This window comes from Plasmopara halstedii (assembly GCF_900000015.1).
Source record: "Plasmopara halstedii genome assembly, contig: Scaffold_2171, whole genome shotgun sequence".
Classification (NCBI taxonomy): Eukaryota; Oomycota; class Peronosporomycetes; order Peronosporales; family Peronosporaceae; genus Plasmopara; species Plasmopara halstedii.
The window spans coordinates 1-19,030 of record NW_020189079.1 but is presented as its reverse complement, the minus strand read 5'-3'; the positions used below and the strand labels follow the sequence as shown (position 1 = coordinate 19,030).

The following is a 19,030-nucleotide window of genomic DNA, read 5'->3' as shown; positions in this document are numbered from 1 at the left end:
TTTTGCCCATCGAGTGGAAATTCGTTGACTGTCCGGTATCATCCAATGTAGAATATTGTTTGAAAACCGGAAGTACGGAGTTCTGGGTGGCGGTCCAACCAACCAATTTAGTCTCTGGTGTGACGAGCATGAAGATCAACAATCAAGAAACGTCACGTGTTGACTCTGCATTTTACTTCTTAATCGACGGGAAAGGCAAAAGTGTGGCGAATCTCAGTGAATTGACCATTTCAGTGACAGGTGTGAATGGCGAAGTGTTAGAGGACACACTGTCAATGAAAGCCGACTTGTGTACAGCCGGTAGCTCGCAATTTTCACCAAGTGGTGACATTGATCAAACGACAACTATCTCGGTAGATTCCTTTTCGAGTACCGAGACTTCGTCAACGAATTCAGCCCAGGAGATCCCTACTGCGACTCCTACAAACGCACCCACTGAAACTCCTCCACCTGAACATTCAACAGACGAAACAGTTCCATATGCGGTCCAAAATGTCTCTTTTGAAGCTCTAACGCCAACAGCACCTCCAACCGAAGCACCAACCCCAGCACCAGTCCAAGATACCCCTCCTCCAACATCTCAAGAGACACCAACTATCCCCGAATATTCGACAAATGAATCAGTTCCATATGCGGTCCAAAATATCTCTTTTGAAGCTACAACGCCAACAGGACCTCCAACCGAAGCACCATCGCCAGCACCGTCCCCAGCACCAGTCCAAGAAATTCCTCCTCCAACATCTCAAGAGACACCAAATTTCTCCGAGCATTCGACAAATGAATCAGTTCCATTTGCGGTCCAAAATGTCTCTTTTGAAGCTACGACGCCAACAGCACCTCCAACCGAAGCACCAGTTCAAGAAATCCCTCCTCCAACATCTCAAGAGACACTAACTCCCCCCGAACATTCGACAAATGAATCAGTTCTGTTTGCAGTCCAAAATGATTCTTTTGAAGCTTCAACGCCAACAGCACCTCCAACCGAAGCGCCAACAGCACCTCCAACCGAAGCGCCAACCCCAGCACCAGTCCAAGAAATCCCTTCTACAACAACTATAGAGGCACCAACTGTCCCCAAAGATTCGACAAACGAACCAGTTTCATGTGCAGTCCAAGAAGCTGCTTTCGAAGCTATAACGCCAATAATTGAAGCTCCAACTCCCAAAACAGTCCAGCAACCTCTTACAAACGATCCTACAAAGCCTTTCTCCGACGCGCTCGTGCCCGAAAATCCAACCGACACTTTCTCTCCAGTAACTGATGCACCATCTGCTACATTAGCAATCGGCCCTTCAGCTTTCACTCCACATATATCTCCACTCAAAGAGCAATCTGTATCTTTGCAAAACCGAGCAGTATCTATAGATCACCAAAGCCTTCAGGACCAAAGCACTGGTCCAATCAAGTTGGCTGTTGTGGCGTCGACGGAACCGACTTTGGACGCAATTGATCAAAATGAACTCGAAGTTGAGACGGATAACCCATCGACCACTCTCAAAACACAAGAAAGAACTTCGTCTGGTCCAAATCTCATTACATCATTGCCACCAGTGAATGAGGCCTCTGTGCAAAATCAAACAATTGCCAGCGATGGTCCCTGGTCCACTCCTGCCGTCATTGGTGTTATTGTTGCTGCCTGTGTGGTCTTAGGCGTTGTCGTTGCCGTAGCAATTGCTCTTCACAAGAAACGCAAGCTTCTTGAAGAAAGCAAGTTTGACGACCGTGTTTCGGAAGACTCGCTTGATGCTTACTTTATTGACACCAACACACCAAGATCAGAAGCGTTTCTGACGCACTCAGTTGTGTGAACAGAATTTATGTAAAATGTGTGTAAACTAGTAAGTAGCGTAAAAATATGACGTTATTTGGTTTTTATTACTTGTGAAATTCTCGAAAATAACTATTCAAACTGTGCAGTATAATATTTCACACACTGGCATCAAATGCGGCTGATGAGGAAAAGCACGTAGCATCACGAAGAGATTAGACTATATAGGAGCTGCATTTGCGTGCGTGTGTGCTCAATGACGTTACTATTGGCATCAAGGAGGGGGGAGTTAAAGTCACCTTGTTATGAGGCGGAGGTCTGGATTTATGTATTGTATATTAACGTGGGGTGGAGAAACGTCGTGTATGCAATTTGAATTTCTGTGAACACTGTGTATAATCAAAGGTGGTCTGATGGACTGCCTATAACCCTAGACAAGTATGAAGTAGGACCGAGTTCATTGGTCCTATTAGATAACAGAGAGGCATTTGTGGGTACCCTCGTCCGAGCGCGTTGAATGTTGTTTGCTAACCTCTTTCTTCTCCTCGCGCTCGGATAATTGAGGTGATTGTGAATAAAAGGAGGAAGAAATGATGAGGTTACAGTGGTGTGTACAGAAGTGGAGAATTGTATATCGCATGTATTCCACCCTATTGTAGTAATCATTTGTATTTGTAGCTTACACTGTTCTGGATCTCACCGCATTGTTACTTGGGGTGTCAATGTTGACATGCAGTGCTATAGCCTCTCCCTCTATTTTGCCGTCCGTCAATTTGGGTATTCACACGTGCTATATGATGTCTGCCTTCATGGGCTAATTTTTATGTGCAAAGTCTCAGTGGACACGTTAGAAAAATTAGTGGCAATTTCGTGTCAATGCAATGTTTGCTGGAGGAGCTTGGAAGTTGCAAGAAGACTCACATGGTAATAGTGCGATGTGTCTTCAATGGGTTGCCATCCGACTGTATCGACGCACTTCAAGTGCTTGATGCAGTCACGCTGGTAATAAAGTCTCGTACTTGTCCAACGGAGACGTCTTGGCTTTGCCGTTGTGAGAATTCTAGAGCTTCTTGTACATTGCACTGCTTAATTTCGTCCAAATTTCTCCGGTGTCTTCTGAACTGAAAACCCACAAGATTTTTTTTCTGACTGGCTGCCAAGTCTTTTTGGATGCATTTAAAACTTGAGATACGATATGAATGTACACTTTTCACTACATAATTTTTTATTGATTACTAGCGCATCAATCGATTGACTGCATCAATTTAATGTCCCGGTGTGCTGATGAGTGCGTCATTCACTTCAAATGAATTGCCGAACATACAGACATCAACACTTTTAACTTGCGCTTCTTGTAAACAGCTGCTGCCAAGCAAACGACGGTATCTACTACCGCATACAACAGTAGCAATGGAAGCGATGACGGCAGTCGACGAGTCAAAACTATTGTTATCGTTCTGCACGGAAGCTTCACTAATTAAAATCGTTGGTTGCGCGTGATCTCCATTCAATTACTACTGAGATAACGTTGTGTCTTTTATTGTGTTCTCCAGTATCTTCATCTCTTCTCGTTACCACATATAATACGTAGAATCGGCTTGTTGGTGACACTGTACTCGTATGAGTTTTTTTGTTACTATGATCTGCAACTCCCCGATTGTCACTAAAAGGTGCTGAATGGGATGGGACGTTTTTCCGACCGTAAAGGTGCTTTGAAGCGGATTCTAAGTAAGGATTGAAGTTAGCACTGGCAATGATCTGTAAAAGATTGCGCAAGGTGGTTTCAGTGACTGGGGAGTCAAATTAAATCGCGTACGTGTCTGGTGGTGGGGTAATTAGTGATGATTCAGTCACAGGATCCATCGTTGGACCATCCGTTGGTGGGACTGTCTTTAGGGCTGCTATTTGTGGATACGTAGTAATCGGTCTGTTTCTGGTGCAGCTGATGTATCTGTCAGTTCTGGACCCGCTTCCTCCGAGATTGTTGTCGTTTGATAAATGTCTCCACTGGATGAATATTGCAAATATCGCGGCTACAGTAGCTGGATAAGACTTCAAGCGCTTCACCATTCACACCCATACCACGCAATGCCATTGTAAGCATCAAGTAGATAAGTTGAATTGAAGTATTAGTTATATGTTTTTCAAGAAAAGCCGTTGCCTATTTTTCGATTGCTGTGACGGTGCCACAGTCAAAAAGTGATAGCAAACACAAGCTGACGTCACGGTAGCCGAACCAAACCAGGACATACGTACTGGCTAGGCACCTTAAAGTGAACGTTTTGATTGTTTTAACTTGAGCTTAATACTAATAACTCGAATTCCGAACTTTAATTAAAAAATCTAGTAAGGGATTGTAATTATCTACTTTTCTGCATAACATTCGAATTTGTACATTATTGATTTGTTTACTCTACCTCTTAAAATGTACCATGACTCGTTGAAAATATACTTTCAACGTAATGTCGCGCTGTTTTCGTGGTAATTTCAGGATTTGCCAACCAATTATTGATTCAGTACGTAACTTCTCGGGGAAAGGCGAACCATGATATCCATTTTAACTTTTCAGCTGACTTGTAATCGTCAATAAACATGCACTTCCCTCTTCCGGCAAATACATTTCCATCGTTAATTGTATCAGAGGAAGACCGACTTGAGCTTCAAAATTTATCGGACACTTTTGTATATAGCGCAATCAAGGAATACACGGATTTTTATGATGCAAAGCATAGTGTGTTGGACAAAAAGCGTTGGCAATTGATCAAGACTCGAGAAAATATGACGGCGTATCGAGCTATGCGTTTGACTAAGACGAAAAGAGATCACTTTGCTTCGAAAGAACGAGTCGATTCCGGTATTATAACTGCATCGACTAAGCTTCAAAGGGTATTAGCAGTCGGTACAGTCGAAGGAGAGTTTAATGATATGGCCTTTGGACTTATTACTGGAAGTGCAGAGATGATGATGATTAAGTCGTCCTACACAAACGATATGGTTGTTGATGAAAAAGTGCTTGCTACCGTTGTGGAACCAACTCCAATAGAACCAGTTCGTGGGACGTTTCTTAAATGGAGTGTTTCATGTGGTGTTCCTGTCTTTCTACGAAAGCTGATTCGACCACGAGATTTTGTCTATCTGGAATCCACTGGCATTCTTAAGGTCAAATCTGAACGGATTGGCTATTGCTTAGTGCATTCGCTTCAAATACCAACAATTGGTGAGCTGACCAAATACCAAATTGTGCGAGGGAATATTTCTGTTTGTGTGCTGTTTCGTCAGAAATCATTTGGCAAGATTGAACTTTACGTCAAAGGGTTCGTAGATCCAATGGGTAGCGTCCAGCCATGCATTGCCGTCTCTCACACAGCAGACGCTCTGTTATCATTTTGTAAAATCGTCCATTGTGGACAAATGAAAAAGCTTTACTGGCTTTGGACAGCCAGGAAGACAGTTGTACTTGACCATGACAATAGCGACTGCGTCGTTTGTACCAATTATCCTTGTCGTCCAAAGATATGCGAAGTGTGCATGCACACCATTTGTACTCGTTGCAGTGTCACTAAAAAGCTCAGCTTTTTATCGTCAACAACCGGTCAAGTCTTTCCACGCAACGTCATCTTTTGCGTTCGATGTTTATTAGCTGCCATGAAAGCCGATGCTCTTCAAGTTGCAGCAGAGCAAATTAGGTGTCAAGTTCCAACCATTGACTTGTACGATGTGTCTACGCGCCCGACTTCATCATCAAAGATGGTCTCTCCCTCGAGTGCAAACATTCCAGATGCAACTCGTGAATTTTTTGGTTAGCAGTAGAACAATTCCACCTTTTCACTTCATCAATCAGATCATTTGCCAGACGTTATAACCTTGTCAGAACGTATTGACGATTTCATGGACTGGGCGACCAAGTCGTCCTTCCTATCGGCAGTTGATTGTAGGGAAAATTCCATGGGACACGACTTTGTGTAAACTTATTACAGCTCGACGGTGTTGCTCATTTTTCGAATCGAATATCTAAGATACAGTCAAGCACGATCAAATGATGGACTTTTTCGTCTCAAGGACTCGAAATCTACTGCACACTTAAGAAATCGATTGAACGTTTATCAGCCATACAATTGTAAGTCAAGAGAGTAAGTTAAGAGACAGCCACATAGTAAGAACAAGTGGCTACCAAAACCTCCCTCTGGACTTTTTTAAATACAGAAGCGCGGTGTCTAATCTGTTTACTACTAAGGCTACGACATTTCTTGCGCAATGCATCCATCTATCTTTATTTTGTCAAATGATCGAGTCAAAGTTTGCCTGACGGACGAAGCAACAGCATTTTGAGACGCTTAAGCACTTGATTTTTATCGAGCATCATGTTGTCGTGCGTAAAAAGCGCTTGGGCATTCAATCCAGACACTTTAACAAGGATTTGAGTTATTTCAGACTCGGGCATGGCTGAATCTGCAGCTTGTAGACAAACACGAAAGTCATGTAACGAAATTAATTGCGTACGACAATCTTCTGATACAAGCTCAGTAGATTGAGATCCACCTCGTCGAATTTGATCGTGTACGTGATGCTGAAAAGTCAAAAGGTCATCGAGACGCTGCATCTTAAGGCTTTCAGCCAATTGACGTAGTCCAAATTCAGGCTTAATTTGATTGAGGAAAGACTCTTGTGCTATCAGCGTCGTATAATCGACATGAAGCTGTCCACGTAAGTCGACAATCGTTGCTCGATGTAGTTGACTAAGAGCTGCATCAGATTTCCATGGAAATGTCTGACGTAGCGCTTGCACCAAGTCGGCAAGCGAGACTTGACCGGGAGGTGGGCAGGTCACAGAGGAACTATCTGCTAAAATAGTAGAAGAGTGCCGATCTTGATCGACAGTAACGAGTGCATCGTGCAATGCTGCAAGTTCTCGACTTTGATCACTACGTGCTTCTACAGAAAGTTCCTGGCAGTAAACGAGATGAAACAAGCGACAGACACTCGAGCGGGTACGAAATCGCTCTACACCACTTAAAAAATTATACGCGAGCTCCACCTGATCGGCTCGGTGATCTCGAGCTCGCTGTAAAAATCGATCGAGTGCCACCGTGAGCAACGATGTTTCAGACGACAAAGGAAAGTTTGCTATGGCGCTTGTAGACTGTCCACTATCGATAAATCGAGCTTGCTCGTTATATTGATTCCACACTTGCTCAATCATTTGCTCAATCTTTGCACGTGAATAGTAAAGATTGCGTACTATCCCGTCATATTGTAAGAAGGTGGGAATATTGATACCTAATTCGCGACAAGCGATAAAATCTCTACCAACGAATTGTTGAGCCATGACTTCACTCAAGGTTAATAGCTCCGGTGGCTCAGTTAAAAAAACCATCGGATCGTTTAAAAGGCCTCCAGCCTCCGTTCTAGTATTGAGTAGAGCGTAGTGTTGTTGTTGAACTTGCCTCAATTTAAAAGTGATCAAAGCAGCGACATCGTCGACAGAACCAGATTCAATTGACATTTCATTCAGAAGATGAGGCAGCTCCATTTCGAGCCCAAAACCTTTCATTCCCTTAATAAAGGCGGCATTCAGCAACGCCTGCTTGCTAATATCATCTGTGTGACTTGACTTTGGTGCCTTGGAGCTTTCTATTGCTGTTTTTAAGGTTTCAGATAGCTCTTGAAGTTCTGTACTAAGTAAGCCGATCGTTTTTTTATCTGCAGCTACTTGTTCTCTATTTCTTTGTTCTTCAAAAGTTGCGACTGTTCTCCTAAGCTCCGCAACTTCATCACATACATGTGAATAGCGAGTCGTCAGCTTTTCAAAAGCTTTTGAATCCTCAAAAGACTGTTCTTGATCCATGCGTAAGTTTTCTTCATGTCGACGCACACTATTCACTAACACTGACGTAGACCGCTGGAGTCCAACAAGTTTGCATTCAGCTTTTGCTAGATTGTCCTGCTCGCGTTTAAGTTCACTATGTAATCGAGCGTTCTCAGCCGCACTAGCAGCTAGCAGCGCCTGTGTCTCTGTAAGCCGTCGCTTGAGTGAAACTGAGAGCACTTTCGCTTCAGCGTTACTTGTACTCAGTTGCTGAAGGTAATGAGTCTCCACACTCTGCAGTCGAGTCTGCATTCCTGGAACCTTCAAGCTTTGTGCATGAAGATATTCCACAGCATTTTCGTACTCGTCTCGAATTCGTGTCAACACCGGAGCGTATACACTAAAATTCTCGATGAGTCTATTGAAAACTTCTCGAACGACTTGAAGTCTTTGTAACGTAGGTCGATGAGAAGTCTGTCCATTCTCCGTCTGAAGTTCAGTATCAAGAAATTTGGAAAGCTCTTGGAGTAAAGTTGGCCGCGGTCGAGTGTCATCTATAAGTCGGGTTCGATTGTAAAGTTTTTGCACTTTAGGTGATATGGGAGAGTTCAGCTCTAAGTCACCAGTCGAGTCGAGTAGACCGTGTTTAGTATACGAGTCAGAGGGTTGAGGCCATGATACGATGTGATGGGAGTTCTCTGCGTGAAGAGGAGTTATATAAGACGTCTCAATGTGGGTGCCATCTTTATTTGATACATTCGCGACCTCGTTTAAAGTTGGTGGTAATGGAGGTAAGGTTAGTATTGGTTTGGCAGGGCATTTAAACTGCGTCGGACGTCGCGGTGATGGAGTTAATAGTCCAATCGGAACGAAATTCATCGGCAAAGTTGCGCGTCCAAATGCGTCTTCAGAGTTGAAATATATTTAGGATTGAAATCGTTATGAACGTCGGCTTAACGTTCCCGCTTGATGCAATGACTTTCCACACAGACATATCAAATGGATAGAGTAACATAAATCGACGTACGAGGTTCGTGCAAGGACGAGGAGATAGAGACGAGCTGACGTTAGATATTAGCCTGCTAAATCAAGAAAAGACAAATGATTATGTTATATATCTCACACATTGTGAGTCCATGCTGCCAATTATTGTTCTTAATGTAAAGAGCGATCATACATCTCCATGAGCCAACATCTCCCAGATCTGTTTTTCCAATTATTGAGTACGTGACAATGATATCAAAGAGTTTGGAACTATCGCTTCCATGAACTAATTGCGCAACCAAGCACATTGGTAGCAGTCGAAACGAAAACTTTCAATAAAATGCATCAGACAATACATGGACAATACGAAATAGAAGTCTAAAAAGATATCAAAAAATGCACTTTCACATCGAGTCATGACGTACAGCATTATATTGCTACTCATCTTATCTCGCAATCAAAACGAGGAGTCAATATGTTGACTTGTGTTTTCAGCCGTCAATGTCATGTAAGGCATGTGATTCATGATGCCAAACTCTAGACATTTCGATTGCAAGTAAAAGATGTAATATATTGTTTAAACCGCCTAAATTTCAAGTGGCTATATCAACACACCTTGACTCAAGCCCAAATCTTGAGTAGTGTGTCCCAGCTGCCTGTGCACAGTGCCTGACCTACGGGATTCACTCCAAGGCAAGAAACTCGATTCTCGTGGCCCGCGAGCTGGTATATATGTGCACCCGTAGTGCCTAGCACATCCCAGCAATAACAGTTGTAGTCGTCATAGCCTGCAAATAGAAAACGACCCGACTTGGAAAAGCTTACGGAAGTGATACCACATAAAATTTTGTCATTGCTAAAGTTGTTGAGTTCTCCATAAGCTCGAAGGTCAAAAAGTCGGCAACTTGAGTCGTCAGATCCAGTGCCCAAAGCATTTCCACTAGGAAAAAAGTCAACCGAGTTAATATCAGACTCATGACCCTGAAAAGTGTGCGTTGTCTTCCCCGTTCTAATATCCCAAACTTTCGAAGTCGAATCACAAGAACCAGAAATAAACATGCTCGGATTGTGTGGATTAATGCTCACAGACATGACGTCACCCGAATGTTCACGAAATGTAGTTTTTACTTCTCCGCTCTCGACATCCCAAAGGATACAATTCGAGTCCCCCGAGCTAGTAACGATATTGGCTTCGTCAATAAACCTGCAGCAGCTAAGGTAGCCATCATGTGCAGCAAGTTCCTTTGTTGCGCGCATAACTTGAGCTTGTGATAGGTGAAATATACTGCAAAGGTTGTCAAGTCCACCACACGCCACCATGTTGCGCTGTTTCTGCTCAAAGGCGCAGGTCATGACCCAACTGGAACGCAATGGGATAGCCTGAATCTTATTCGTCGTTTGTGCATTCCAGACAATAAGTTTACCGTCTTGTGATGCAGACACGAGGCTAGAGCTATCACCTCCCCATTGCATAGCATAGATCTTGCCAAAGTGACCCTTAAGTAACCGTCGACATTTCGGAGGACCTGGAATCGCCTTAGCACCAGCACTAGCATTAATGTTTTGAAATCCGCCATCGCTCTTGGCTTGGCGCGTCTTCTCAATCGTTTCTTTTAAGCTCTCACACTTTTTCTTAAGCTCAGCGACGTCGCCCATGACGAGAGATGTGAAGAATGCAAAGTCTGTTTATAAATTTCAAGGTGCGACGCTTTAAGTATATCTTCCTAGAGAGAGAAACTATGTGATGTCAAAGTTTATAGCAGGATTAAAATAGTATCCGATGAAACGAATTCATCTCGTGCTGAACATAAAATGTTTGGAATCTTATGCGGGTTCATATTTTGGGAATAATTAAGGATGCGAGCTCTCGGCGCAGTAATTCGATGTGAAAGCTTGACTGCCTACGAGGCTTTAAGAACAGCCTTTGACACGGTATAAGCACCCTGTTGTGGTGTACGCACACATTACATTATTGCTTTTGAGCTTGCAGTGTGGCAGAGTACTATGATCGAGTGCTGTGATCGAAGACTCTAGAGATCGAGTACAATGCTCGACACAAATGTGATGGTACTGTAAAAATTAAAGGTCCGTACGGCACATGGGACCTCTATGCCCTGCAATCAAGGAAGCGGACTTTTATGGTAAGTAGAAACTCAAACATATTACTTTTCAAGATGATGTGATCACACAATGGCAAAAGATGGTGTGACCACAAGATGGTGTGATCACACAATGGCCTTTATGGTGTGACCACACGATGGTGCTGCACAAACTTTCACAATCCGAAATGGTTTTAACAATTGAGCAAAAAATTTTGTCCGAAAATAATTTTTAATTGTGCACACTTAATTGCTTCAGTATTGCGTTCTTGGGTTTCGTGAAGCTGTAAATCCACCGAGACTCAATGATTATCCGCCTTCGTTTATCATGATGCACTGAAAGACGCCTTGCAACGAATAGAACACATTTTTCAAAGACTCAATTGGTTGGTTTGTTGAATGCACGAGTCACACCATCGATCTGGTGTTGATGCTTGATGATGGCGTAATGATCGAACTGCAGCAAAGAACATTGTAGCCAGGGTTACTAGGAGGCTGACAGATCAAAATATCCCAACTGCCCTGTTAAATGCCTGGACAAATTTTGGGTCATTCGAGCCACAATGTGGCTTGTCATTGTCTTGCTATATTCGGAAAGTTATGCTAAAAAGTCATTTATCGATCCATTTCATTTGATCGATAAATGACTTTTTGAAGCAAAGCTTTCGTGTACTCTTCGTTGTTGGCGACCTGAATGTTAATAATACACAAAATGCCAAATGTCCAGGTTTTAAATAAACTTTTTTTCTGGTTGGATTCCATCGTAAGCGGGCGACAGCTGCAATGAGCATCACTGTTGCGATAAAATTGCTTGCTACGAGTCGCGTGATAAACCTCTTCTTCGTCTAGAATACGGTAATAATCCTGTTGGTTTCGTTACATAAAACCCCTTTCATCGACGTAAAGGTAGTCATGCAAGGACGAGAATTCATCCTTTCTTCGTGGGCAAAAGAACTCGACTTTTTTTGACATATTCTACCCGTCAATCTCATTTGAGTGTGCTCGAGGCCTTTTTTTCTTTCTTTTTTAAGAAAACTGAGTACAGTCGCCACCATTGCTGCTGCCATGCTTTTGAGTGTAAAAACTCGAAAAATCGAGTCATGGGTTAGATTCAAAATCTTCGCCAGAATGAGAGCGCGATCTTTTGTTACGATCCGAAAACTGCTTGATCATGAACTGACTACTAAATGTGCATGCCTTTAGGTCAGATGTTTCCAGAATTCTGCGTGCACTACAGCAATTTTGGAAGCAGCCTTGGTAATGGCACACCACCGAAAGTTATCGTACCATGCTGATCCATTCATGAGTGCGTTGACAGCTCGATAATGCCATCATGGTATCGTTGTCATGACTTAACAAAAATTCGTAAGACCTATTTGGTTGTGCTTTTAACTTTCCTTTTACCTCTTTGAAATTTCATGCAATAATTGCAATAGATCGTACTTAGTACAAAGTTTGCAATACTCAGATAAGAAAATCTTCGAAATAAATTAAAAATTACTTCTTCACCTTGAATTGGTCTAGGCGCCAAAGAATTCTTGCTGATTGCTTGGTAAAGTCGATCTCGACGGCGAGACAGGTGATTCACCATCACTGGAAGAGATTGTATGATATTCAAGTGGATTTGATCGACGCAACTCTTCGGCCGCAATTTCAAGTCCATCAGCTAATTTAGCAACCCGAATACATCGAGCACAGAATGACACATTCCGACGTCTTATTTGCCGTGTGGAGGACAGAAACACCAGATTATGAGCTTCACTGCATGACGAGCACACTTGATTCATACATACTTGACACAAATTATCATGTGAAGACATTTTTACCGTCTTTTGACACACGAAGCACATGCCACTAAATTGATCGAGCATTACCATGTTTTTAGTTTTCAGCAGCCAATTTAGCTTCTTCATCTGACCACAATATGTTCCGTTGCGATACGACATTAACGCTTCAGCCGTGGCAGAAATCGCAACTTTTGTGCGGATGTCGCCCTTGGAGTCGACAAAACCTTTAAGGTAAACTTCCACGACGCCATTTGATTTTTGTCGAAACAATGCACAGATTGAGATCGTGGCACGCACAATTTGGTACTCGACCAATTCTCGAATGCCTGGAATTTCGAGTGAATGCACAACACAATACCCAATCTTCTCGCCTGTTATCTCATCTTTCACGATTCCTGTACCGTCTAAATACACGAAATCTCGTGGTCGAACGATGTGATGAAGTAACGTAGGTGCGAAGCAGGAAACGCTCCATTTAATGTGAAGTCCATGTACAGGGTCTTCAGGAGTTGGTGGGCAGATTTCACTGAGAATTCTCCCATCCGCGTTCATGTCATTCATGTATGCCGACGTGATCCGCATGAGCTCTGTGCTGTTTTGATGCACGCCATACATTTGATTGCCAAGTAACCCGTTGATTGTTCCAACTGTCAGGACGCCATGCAAGTTCCTCGAGAAGCTCATGGAGCCCACACTCTCCTGTATTGAATTTCTCATTACTGGACTATTTCTTAACGTCTGAACTGCGACTTTCCGGTCTAGATATGACGTAAGGCCATCCCGTTTTTTGATTATTTTAAAACAAGACTCGTCAATAGTGCCATTAAGTGGTGGGGATCGAAAGGTTCGATACTCGACCATCGCATCATCTACAAAAGCATACGCGAGGCTTTTCAATGCCTCTTGATCATGTAGAGACAGCGAAAGAGCGGGAAACGTGTCGGCGGGTAATGGAAATCTCATGGAAAAGTACGGGGTTTTCAAGTGACTAGCTCTGTCACACGCAGTTGTGGAACGAGATAACGATTGCAGCCAAAGAGCGAAAAACAGAGGGCGATTTAAAGCTTAGAGCAAACCCATATGTTGATCAGTTCTCATCGATATCAAAATATTAAGTTATCTGAGCCGTATATTATTATACAACGAGTATATATGCCGTCGGCAATAAGCAAAAAGATGCGGGACAAAGACACGAACTTGAATCAGTATCATTGAAATTCATTAAGTTTGATCTCATCACTCTGTCTTTTTTTTGAGTGCCTATCCATAGCTTTAGCATTACAATCACAAGTTCTCACAAACGCCAGTCAATTTTTCTTGTGCACAAGTAACAGCTTCAGTATTTGAAGAATGAGCAACGATAGACTTTCCAAATTGAAGTACAATCCTATTCACATAGTTTCAACAATACAATATTCGTTAATAATTTCCTTAGCAAAAATACCCAAATTTTTCCAACAGATACGTCAGGTATAACGGAGTATAGAAAAGCAGTCGACAAGCTACGATAATGTGACGTATATACACAATAGAATAGAGTAATGATTTTTTTAAAGCTGCAAATGTCTTCTTTCCTGTCTCTGTCTCTTAGTCAATCATGTCATTGCTGAGACTTTCATCTTATCACGGGTAATATGCCCCATCGTACTCTCGTCGTACTTCTTTTACGCTTAACCACATAAATCATACCACATTGCAATCTAGTTTAAATGCAGTTGAGAATGTGGAATTGTTCTACAGTGCACCGAAGAATTCCTGTTGGGCATCGGGCAAAGTCGATCTTGATGGTGAAGTTGATACGTCGTCGTCGTTGATTGGAATTTCAAAGTACTCTAGTGGATTCAGTCGACGTAGCTCTTCTGATGCAACTTCGAGTCCGTCAGCAAATTTTGCCACGCGCAGACAGCGAGCACAAAACAGCAAATTACGTCGTATAACTTGCCGTGAAGTAGATAAGAACGCTAGTTTATGTATCTCACAGCACGACGAGCACACTTGATTCATACAGACCTGACACGAATTATCAAAAGACGACAACTTTTTCACTGTCTTTTGACACACAGAGCAGATGCCACTCGATTGATCGAGCATTACTGTCCTCTTGGTCTTCAAAAGCCAATTAAGCTTTTTCATCTGACCACAATACGTACCTCGGCGATACGACATCAACGCTTCAGAGGTGGTGGAGATCGCAATTCTGGTGTGAATGTCACCCTTGGAGTCGACATACCCTTTAAGGTAGACTTCCACTACGCCATGTGCTTTCTGTCGAAACAATGCACAGATTGAGACCGTCGCACGCACAATTTGATACTCGGACAGCTCTCGAATGCTTGGAATTTCAAGGGAGTGCGAAACGCTATAGCCTATTCTCTCGCCCGTAATTTCGTCCACAATGATTCCTGTACCGTCCAAATAGACGAAATCTCGCGGTCGAATGATGCAATGAAGTAATGTAGGCGCAAAGTCTGAGACACACCACTTTATGTAGAGTCCATGTCCAGGATCTTCTGGAGTTGGAGGACAAATTTCGCTTAGAATCCGTCCATCCACAATCGAGTCATCCATGTATGCCGATTTGATTCGCATGAGCTCCGTGCTGTAATGATGCATGCCATACATTTGATCGTTAAGTGTCCCGTCGATCGTCCCAACTGTCAAAACACCTAGTAGCTTTTTTGAGGAGCTCTTTGTGCCCATATTCTCCCGTATCGAATCCCTCATTATCGAACTAGTTTCCAACGCCCGATCTACATGTTTTCGATCTAGATAGGACGTCAGCCCATCCCGTTTTTTGATAAATTTAAAGCAGGTTTCGTCAATAGTGCCATTGAGTGGTGGGGATCGAAAGGTTCGATACTCGACCATCGCATCATCCACAAAAGCTTCAGCGAGACTTTTAAGTGCCGCCTGGTCATGTTGAGACAGCAAAAGAGAGGGAAATGTGTTGGCAGGTAATGGAAACTTCATGGGATACAATTGAACTATTAGCACACAGATACTCCTGAGCTACGAGATGACGAAAGATTAACGAGATATGCAGCATTACGCATTGTAAATTTTCTTGAGCATAGCAGCGGTCGTAATCGCAGTTGTTTAATGTCCATATGGCATTGTGACAGAGCTCCATATTGGACTGCTTGTGACCTGATACATATATCAATCAACAGATAACAAGGTCTCAATGAAAACGTCATTTTTCTTCGTATCTGTTTTAAGCAGCTTTTTGGTCATGTTGAAGGGAGAGACCTGCATTCACAAAAGATTTAAAAAGTCCTGACGTAACCTCTGCTTTTGGTTGTCGTGTTGCAAGCCATAGAAACGAATTTTATATTACTTGTCAGCCGCCTGCACGGATCTAATGGCAGATGAACAATCCATCAGCCAAAATTTAAAAGCCTGTTTCTTGACTACCATCGTATTGAACCGCTCATTATCCGTATCCAATTTCATGATCAACTGTGCGACACATAAGTAACTTTTACGCACTTAATAAAAGTGTGCAGTATCTCGTTGCGGAGATTGTTTTTCTGGTGGACGAGTAGCAGTACCAGCTACAGATTCTCAGTCCTATATGTACGATAACGAACTACCTGAAAAAGTGGATTGATAGAAAAATTAATGTCTACTTTCCACTCGTCACGACGATGATGTCGATTTTTGCAACACAAATTGGAATACGTCAAGACATGTATAGTACCGTAATTTGCCACAACTGGCGTAGGTTCGAAGGCACACCATAATGTTCGATATCTGTACGTATGTGTAATGAGTTTTATACTTCTGACTGAGATGGGCTGTACCGACAATATGTTGAAGGATGAGCATTAAATTGACTCGATACTGAATTGTACTTGCGTTTAGCGCACAGAAAAGGGTAATATAGTAAAAGCCAGATATAAAGATTCAAGATTGAAAGGTATCATCATACCTATGATTTCGTATATAAAAGTAAAATTGAGTGGCAAATGCAAAAAGTAATACACGGTTTTGAACAAGAAACAGCATCACAGTTTATTACTGGAGATCTTGAAGGAATCGCCGCCTGCATGACAATATTTTCACTTTTCATTGAAAGTTTGCCATGATTATCCCGATAAAAAGAGCTGTGGCTTTATTTACGCATCGCTTAAGCTAGCAGCAACTCACATTTGACCGTAGTATTTAGTATGGTGTCGCACCTTTAAGTCAGCCACGACAGCTAAGTACCGTAGAAACAAACCTAGCTGATCTTGAAGTTCATATTTACGCGCATCTGAATTACACGCGATTCGGGGTAGATATAGATCTCATTACCACTTATCTATCTCTTTAATAATAAATTTTCTTTCTTACTGCCCAAGAACCTCTAGGCAGGCAAATTGTTGCCAGTGCGTATTATATCACGTTACGTTAAGGGATTTCTAACTGAAAACAGGATCTTTGACTAATATTTTAGTTATCTTGGATGATTCTGTGCTGCGCCGCCTTATACAGTATATCTGTAACCTGATTTTGCGCCATCTCGAGCCGACTTTCACCTACTAGAAGAGGTAATTTAGAATATTTTTTCAGCATTCATTTGGATTATATATTGATCATAGACACCCGTCCGCATCTAAAGTTGATTTAAACACTCGCTCTCAAGCGCTCGGCCGGCCATACCCTTGTTATTTTTCTTTTCACAACTCAGCAAGAATGTCAGCACATTACGAGCAATGATGGATGTTAAACCAATCATCATGTCGCTATGATTCATGATCCTGACATCCGTTATGACCATCGCTAGATACGTCCTCAATGCCTCACCTTATTTTGTAAATTACTCTCTGCAGTCGTCGATGATCTCATATCACGCCTGTTAAATAAACTTAACTGTCATCACGACCAGTCATTCAACATTGATTGATGACTTGGTTTTAAGCGATCTCGAGACTTTCACATCTGTTCTTCGGGTATTAGCACGTTTGGACGCGGCACGTGGCCTACAAGCAGAAGCTGTAGTTGAGATACATCACAACAAGTCTTCACATCTATCTATTACGATTTTTCCTCTTACATTGTCAAGGCTAATCAAATATAAAAACTGCTCTATACTTCCAACGCTCTTGAATGGTCAGTTTTGTTTTACAGAGCCGTTGAACGTTTAACATTTAACTCGCCGGGCACCCGAAAGTAGCATGGACAATTTCTAAGATCTATAACTTCTGTATTGCATCGGGAGCTTCTGCTTACAAAACGCTCCCATCTTAGAGTCGATTTTTCACTGCAGGATGTAGCTTTTCGTTTAAGCTTCGCCAGTCATGGGATTTCGATCGTATGGGCTACGCTTTGATGTTATAACGGATAATGAGACAAGCAGTAGGAAACTGCAAATTTTATTTTCTGAAATAGGAAAAAATTCAATTTAGCTTTATGATAGTCAATGTCTTGTCGTAAATATCATCAAACAAGTGATGAAGTCGTGTCTGAATTATATGCAGCTCTCTCCGTCAACATAGTGTCGAAAATTGCTTTCTGTTTTAAAGATGTGTCAGCTCAAAATGCTATATGATTCCAACACCTGTCGGCAATTTGGTGTTCATCCGAAGACAAAATGAGCGTCGCAAAATGTAACGACAATGTTGTTGGTGTGTTTACTTACTGAATAATATTCGTTGCAAATCAATGTTTTTTTGTTTTCTTAAAACTTATCAGAGTAGCGTCAAAACAATCATGTCTGATAAAAACTTGATTGATTTATCATCCATTCAACAGTCATCTTGCTTTGTGAGTCAAACGACGCTAAGAAGGTAATGCTCAACTATCGTTATAATTTTCACTAACGCAAAGCTTAATTTGTTTTTCATTATTGCCGTCCTACAAATTACCTAAACATTTAAGCATGGCATTCTTCGGGCACATGAAACCATTCCTCGTCTTCATATTTGCACTTCTGCTTCCGAAAAAGTTTTGAATTAAGAAATAAACCGACGAGGAGACCGGCGATGGTGCTGATGCCTGCTGATGATACGATAGCAAGTAGTTGGTACCATCCCTGCTCATTAGTAGAACGGTACGAACGCGCTACGTAAATGCTCGTCAAACTATCTCCGTAAAAGTCATCCGAGGTTGAAAAAGTGACGAGAGCACCCGCAAAACCACCGACGACACCAGGCATGCCGTGTAAATTAAGAATACCACAAGTATCAGAGAGCCGAAAACTCGTTTCCAAGAAAGGAGTCACGAAGCAGTAACCGATTGTAGATGCTGCACCCACAACTAGACCAACGGTAATAGCCACAGCTGGGCTGATGGCCAGGTTGCAACTCGTTCCCATAGCGACACCACCAGCCAGAGTGGCATTTTGTAAATGAACCATGTCGAATTTCTTAGTGTGACTGAACATTTTCGAAGCCACGAAAGTCGAGGCGCAAGAGGCCGCAATACTGAGCACAGTATTTATCACAGCACGCTCTTGCTGAAAACCATCTGTACTCACAAGAGCGGCGTTGAAAGATGGCCAGTACATCCAAAGGAAGAGCGTGCCTATTATGGCAAATACATCCGAGTGGTAGCGAGACGTGTTGTGGACTTGCTCGATAGCACTCGGGATCCCGAGCATGAT

The 19,030-nt window shown here is 42.4% G+C and overlaps 8 protein-coding genes across 8 annotated transcripts; 3 read left to right on the top strand and 5 right to left on the bottom strand.

Annotated features, from left to right (window-relative positions):
• Positions 1-128: 128 nt before the first annotated feature.
• On the top strand, positions 129-1,808 carry PHALS_03303 (uncharacterized protein; the record flags this gene model as incomplete). The annotated part of the gene is made up of 2 exons (XM_024717583.1): positions 129-635; positions 750-1,808. The coding sequence occupies 2 exons, from the start codon at positions 129-131 to the stop codon at positions 1,806-1,808; spliced, it is 1,566 nt and encodes a 521-aa protein (XP_024583067.1).
• A 265-nt stretch (positions 1,809-2,073) lies between these two features.
• PHALS_03302 (uncharacterized protein) lies at positions 2,074-3,818 on the top strand (the record flags this gene model as incomplete). The annotated part of the gene is made up of 11 exons (XM_024717582.1): positions 2,074-2,131; positions 2,203-2,258; positions 2,350-2,375; positions 2,447-2,545; positions 2,602-2,819; positions 3,008-3,056; positions 3,131-3,150; positions 3,237-3,253; positions 3,322-3,427; positions 3,608-3,648; positions 3,711-3,818. The coding sequence occupies 11 exons, from the start codon at positions 2,074-2,076 to the stop codon at positions 3,816-3,818; spliced, it is 798 nt and encodes a 265-aa protein (XP_024583066.1).
• Positions 3,819-4,360: 542 nt separating this feature from the next.
• Positions 4,361-5,572, top strand: PHALS_03301 (START-like domain; the record flags this gene model as incomplete). Its single annotated transcript, XM_024717581.1, has 1 exon — positions 4,361-5,572. The coding sequence occupies one exon, from the start codon at positions 4,361-4,363 to the stop codon at positions 5,570-5,572; it is 1,212 nt and encodes a 403-aa protein (XP_024583065.1).
• A 487-nt stretch (positions 5,573-6,059) lies between these two features.
• On the bottom strand, positions 6,060-8,453 carry PHALS_03300 (uncharacterized protein; the record flags this gene model as incomplete). The annotated part of the gene is made up of 1 exon (XM_024717580.1): positions 6,060-8,453. One exon carries the CDS (start codon positions 8,451-8,453, stop codon positions 6,060-6,062), a length of 2,394 nt encoding a protein of 797 aa, XP_024583064.1.
• A 596-nt stretch (positions 8,454-9,049) lies between these two features.
• Positions 9,050-10,214, bottom strand: PHALS_03299 (g-protein beta subunit 1; the record flags this gene model as incomplete). Its single annotated transcript, XM_024717578.1, has 4 exons — positions 9,050-9,095; positions 9,174-9,232; positions 9,299-9,307; positions 9,384-10,214. 4 exons carry the CDS (start codon positions 10,212-10,214, stop codon positions 9,050-9,052), a joined length of 945 nt encoding a protein of 314 aa, XP_024583063.1.
• Positions 10,215-12,177: 1,963 nt separating this feature from the next.
• Positions 12,178-13,407, bottom strand: PHALS_03298 (Zinc finger, RING/FYVE/PHD-type; the record flags this gene model as incomplete). Its single annotated transcript, XM_024717577.1, has 1 exon — positions 12,178-13,407. The coding sequence occupies one exon, from the start codon at positions 13,405-13,407 to the stop codon at positions 12,178-12,180; it is 1,230 nt and encodes a 409-aa protein (XP_024583062.1).
• Positions 13,408-14,178: 771 nt separating this feature from the next.
• On the bottom strand, positions 14,179-15,414 carry PHALS_03297 (FYVE-FINGER-CONTAINING RAB5 EFFECTOR PROTEIN RABENOSYN-5-RELATED; the record flags this gene model as incomplete). Its single annotated transcript, XM_024717576.1, has 1 exon — positions 14,179-15,414. One exon carries the CDS (start codon positions 15,412-15,414, stop codon positions 14,179-14,181), a length of 1,236 nt encoding a protein of 411 aa, XP_024583061.1.
• A 2,708-nt stretch (positions 15,415-18,122) lies between these two features.
• Positions 18,123-19,029, bottom strand: PHALS_14919 (ammonium transporter 1). Its single transcript, XM_024717575.2, has one exon. The coding sequence runs from the start codon at positions 19,025-19,027 to the stop codon at positions 18,302-18,304; it is 726 nt and encodes a 241-aa protein (XP_024583060.1). The 5' UTR covers positions 19,028-19,029; the 3' UTR covers positions 18,123-18,301.
• Between the last annotated feature and the right edge of the window lies 1 nt (position 19,030).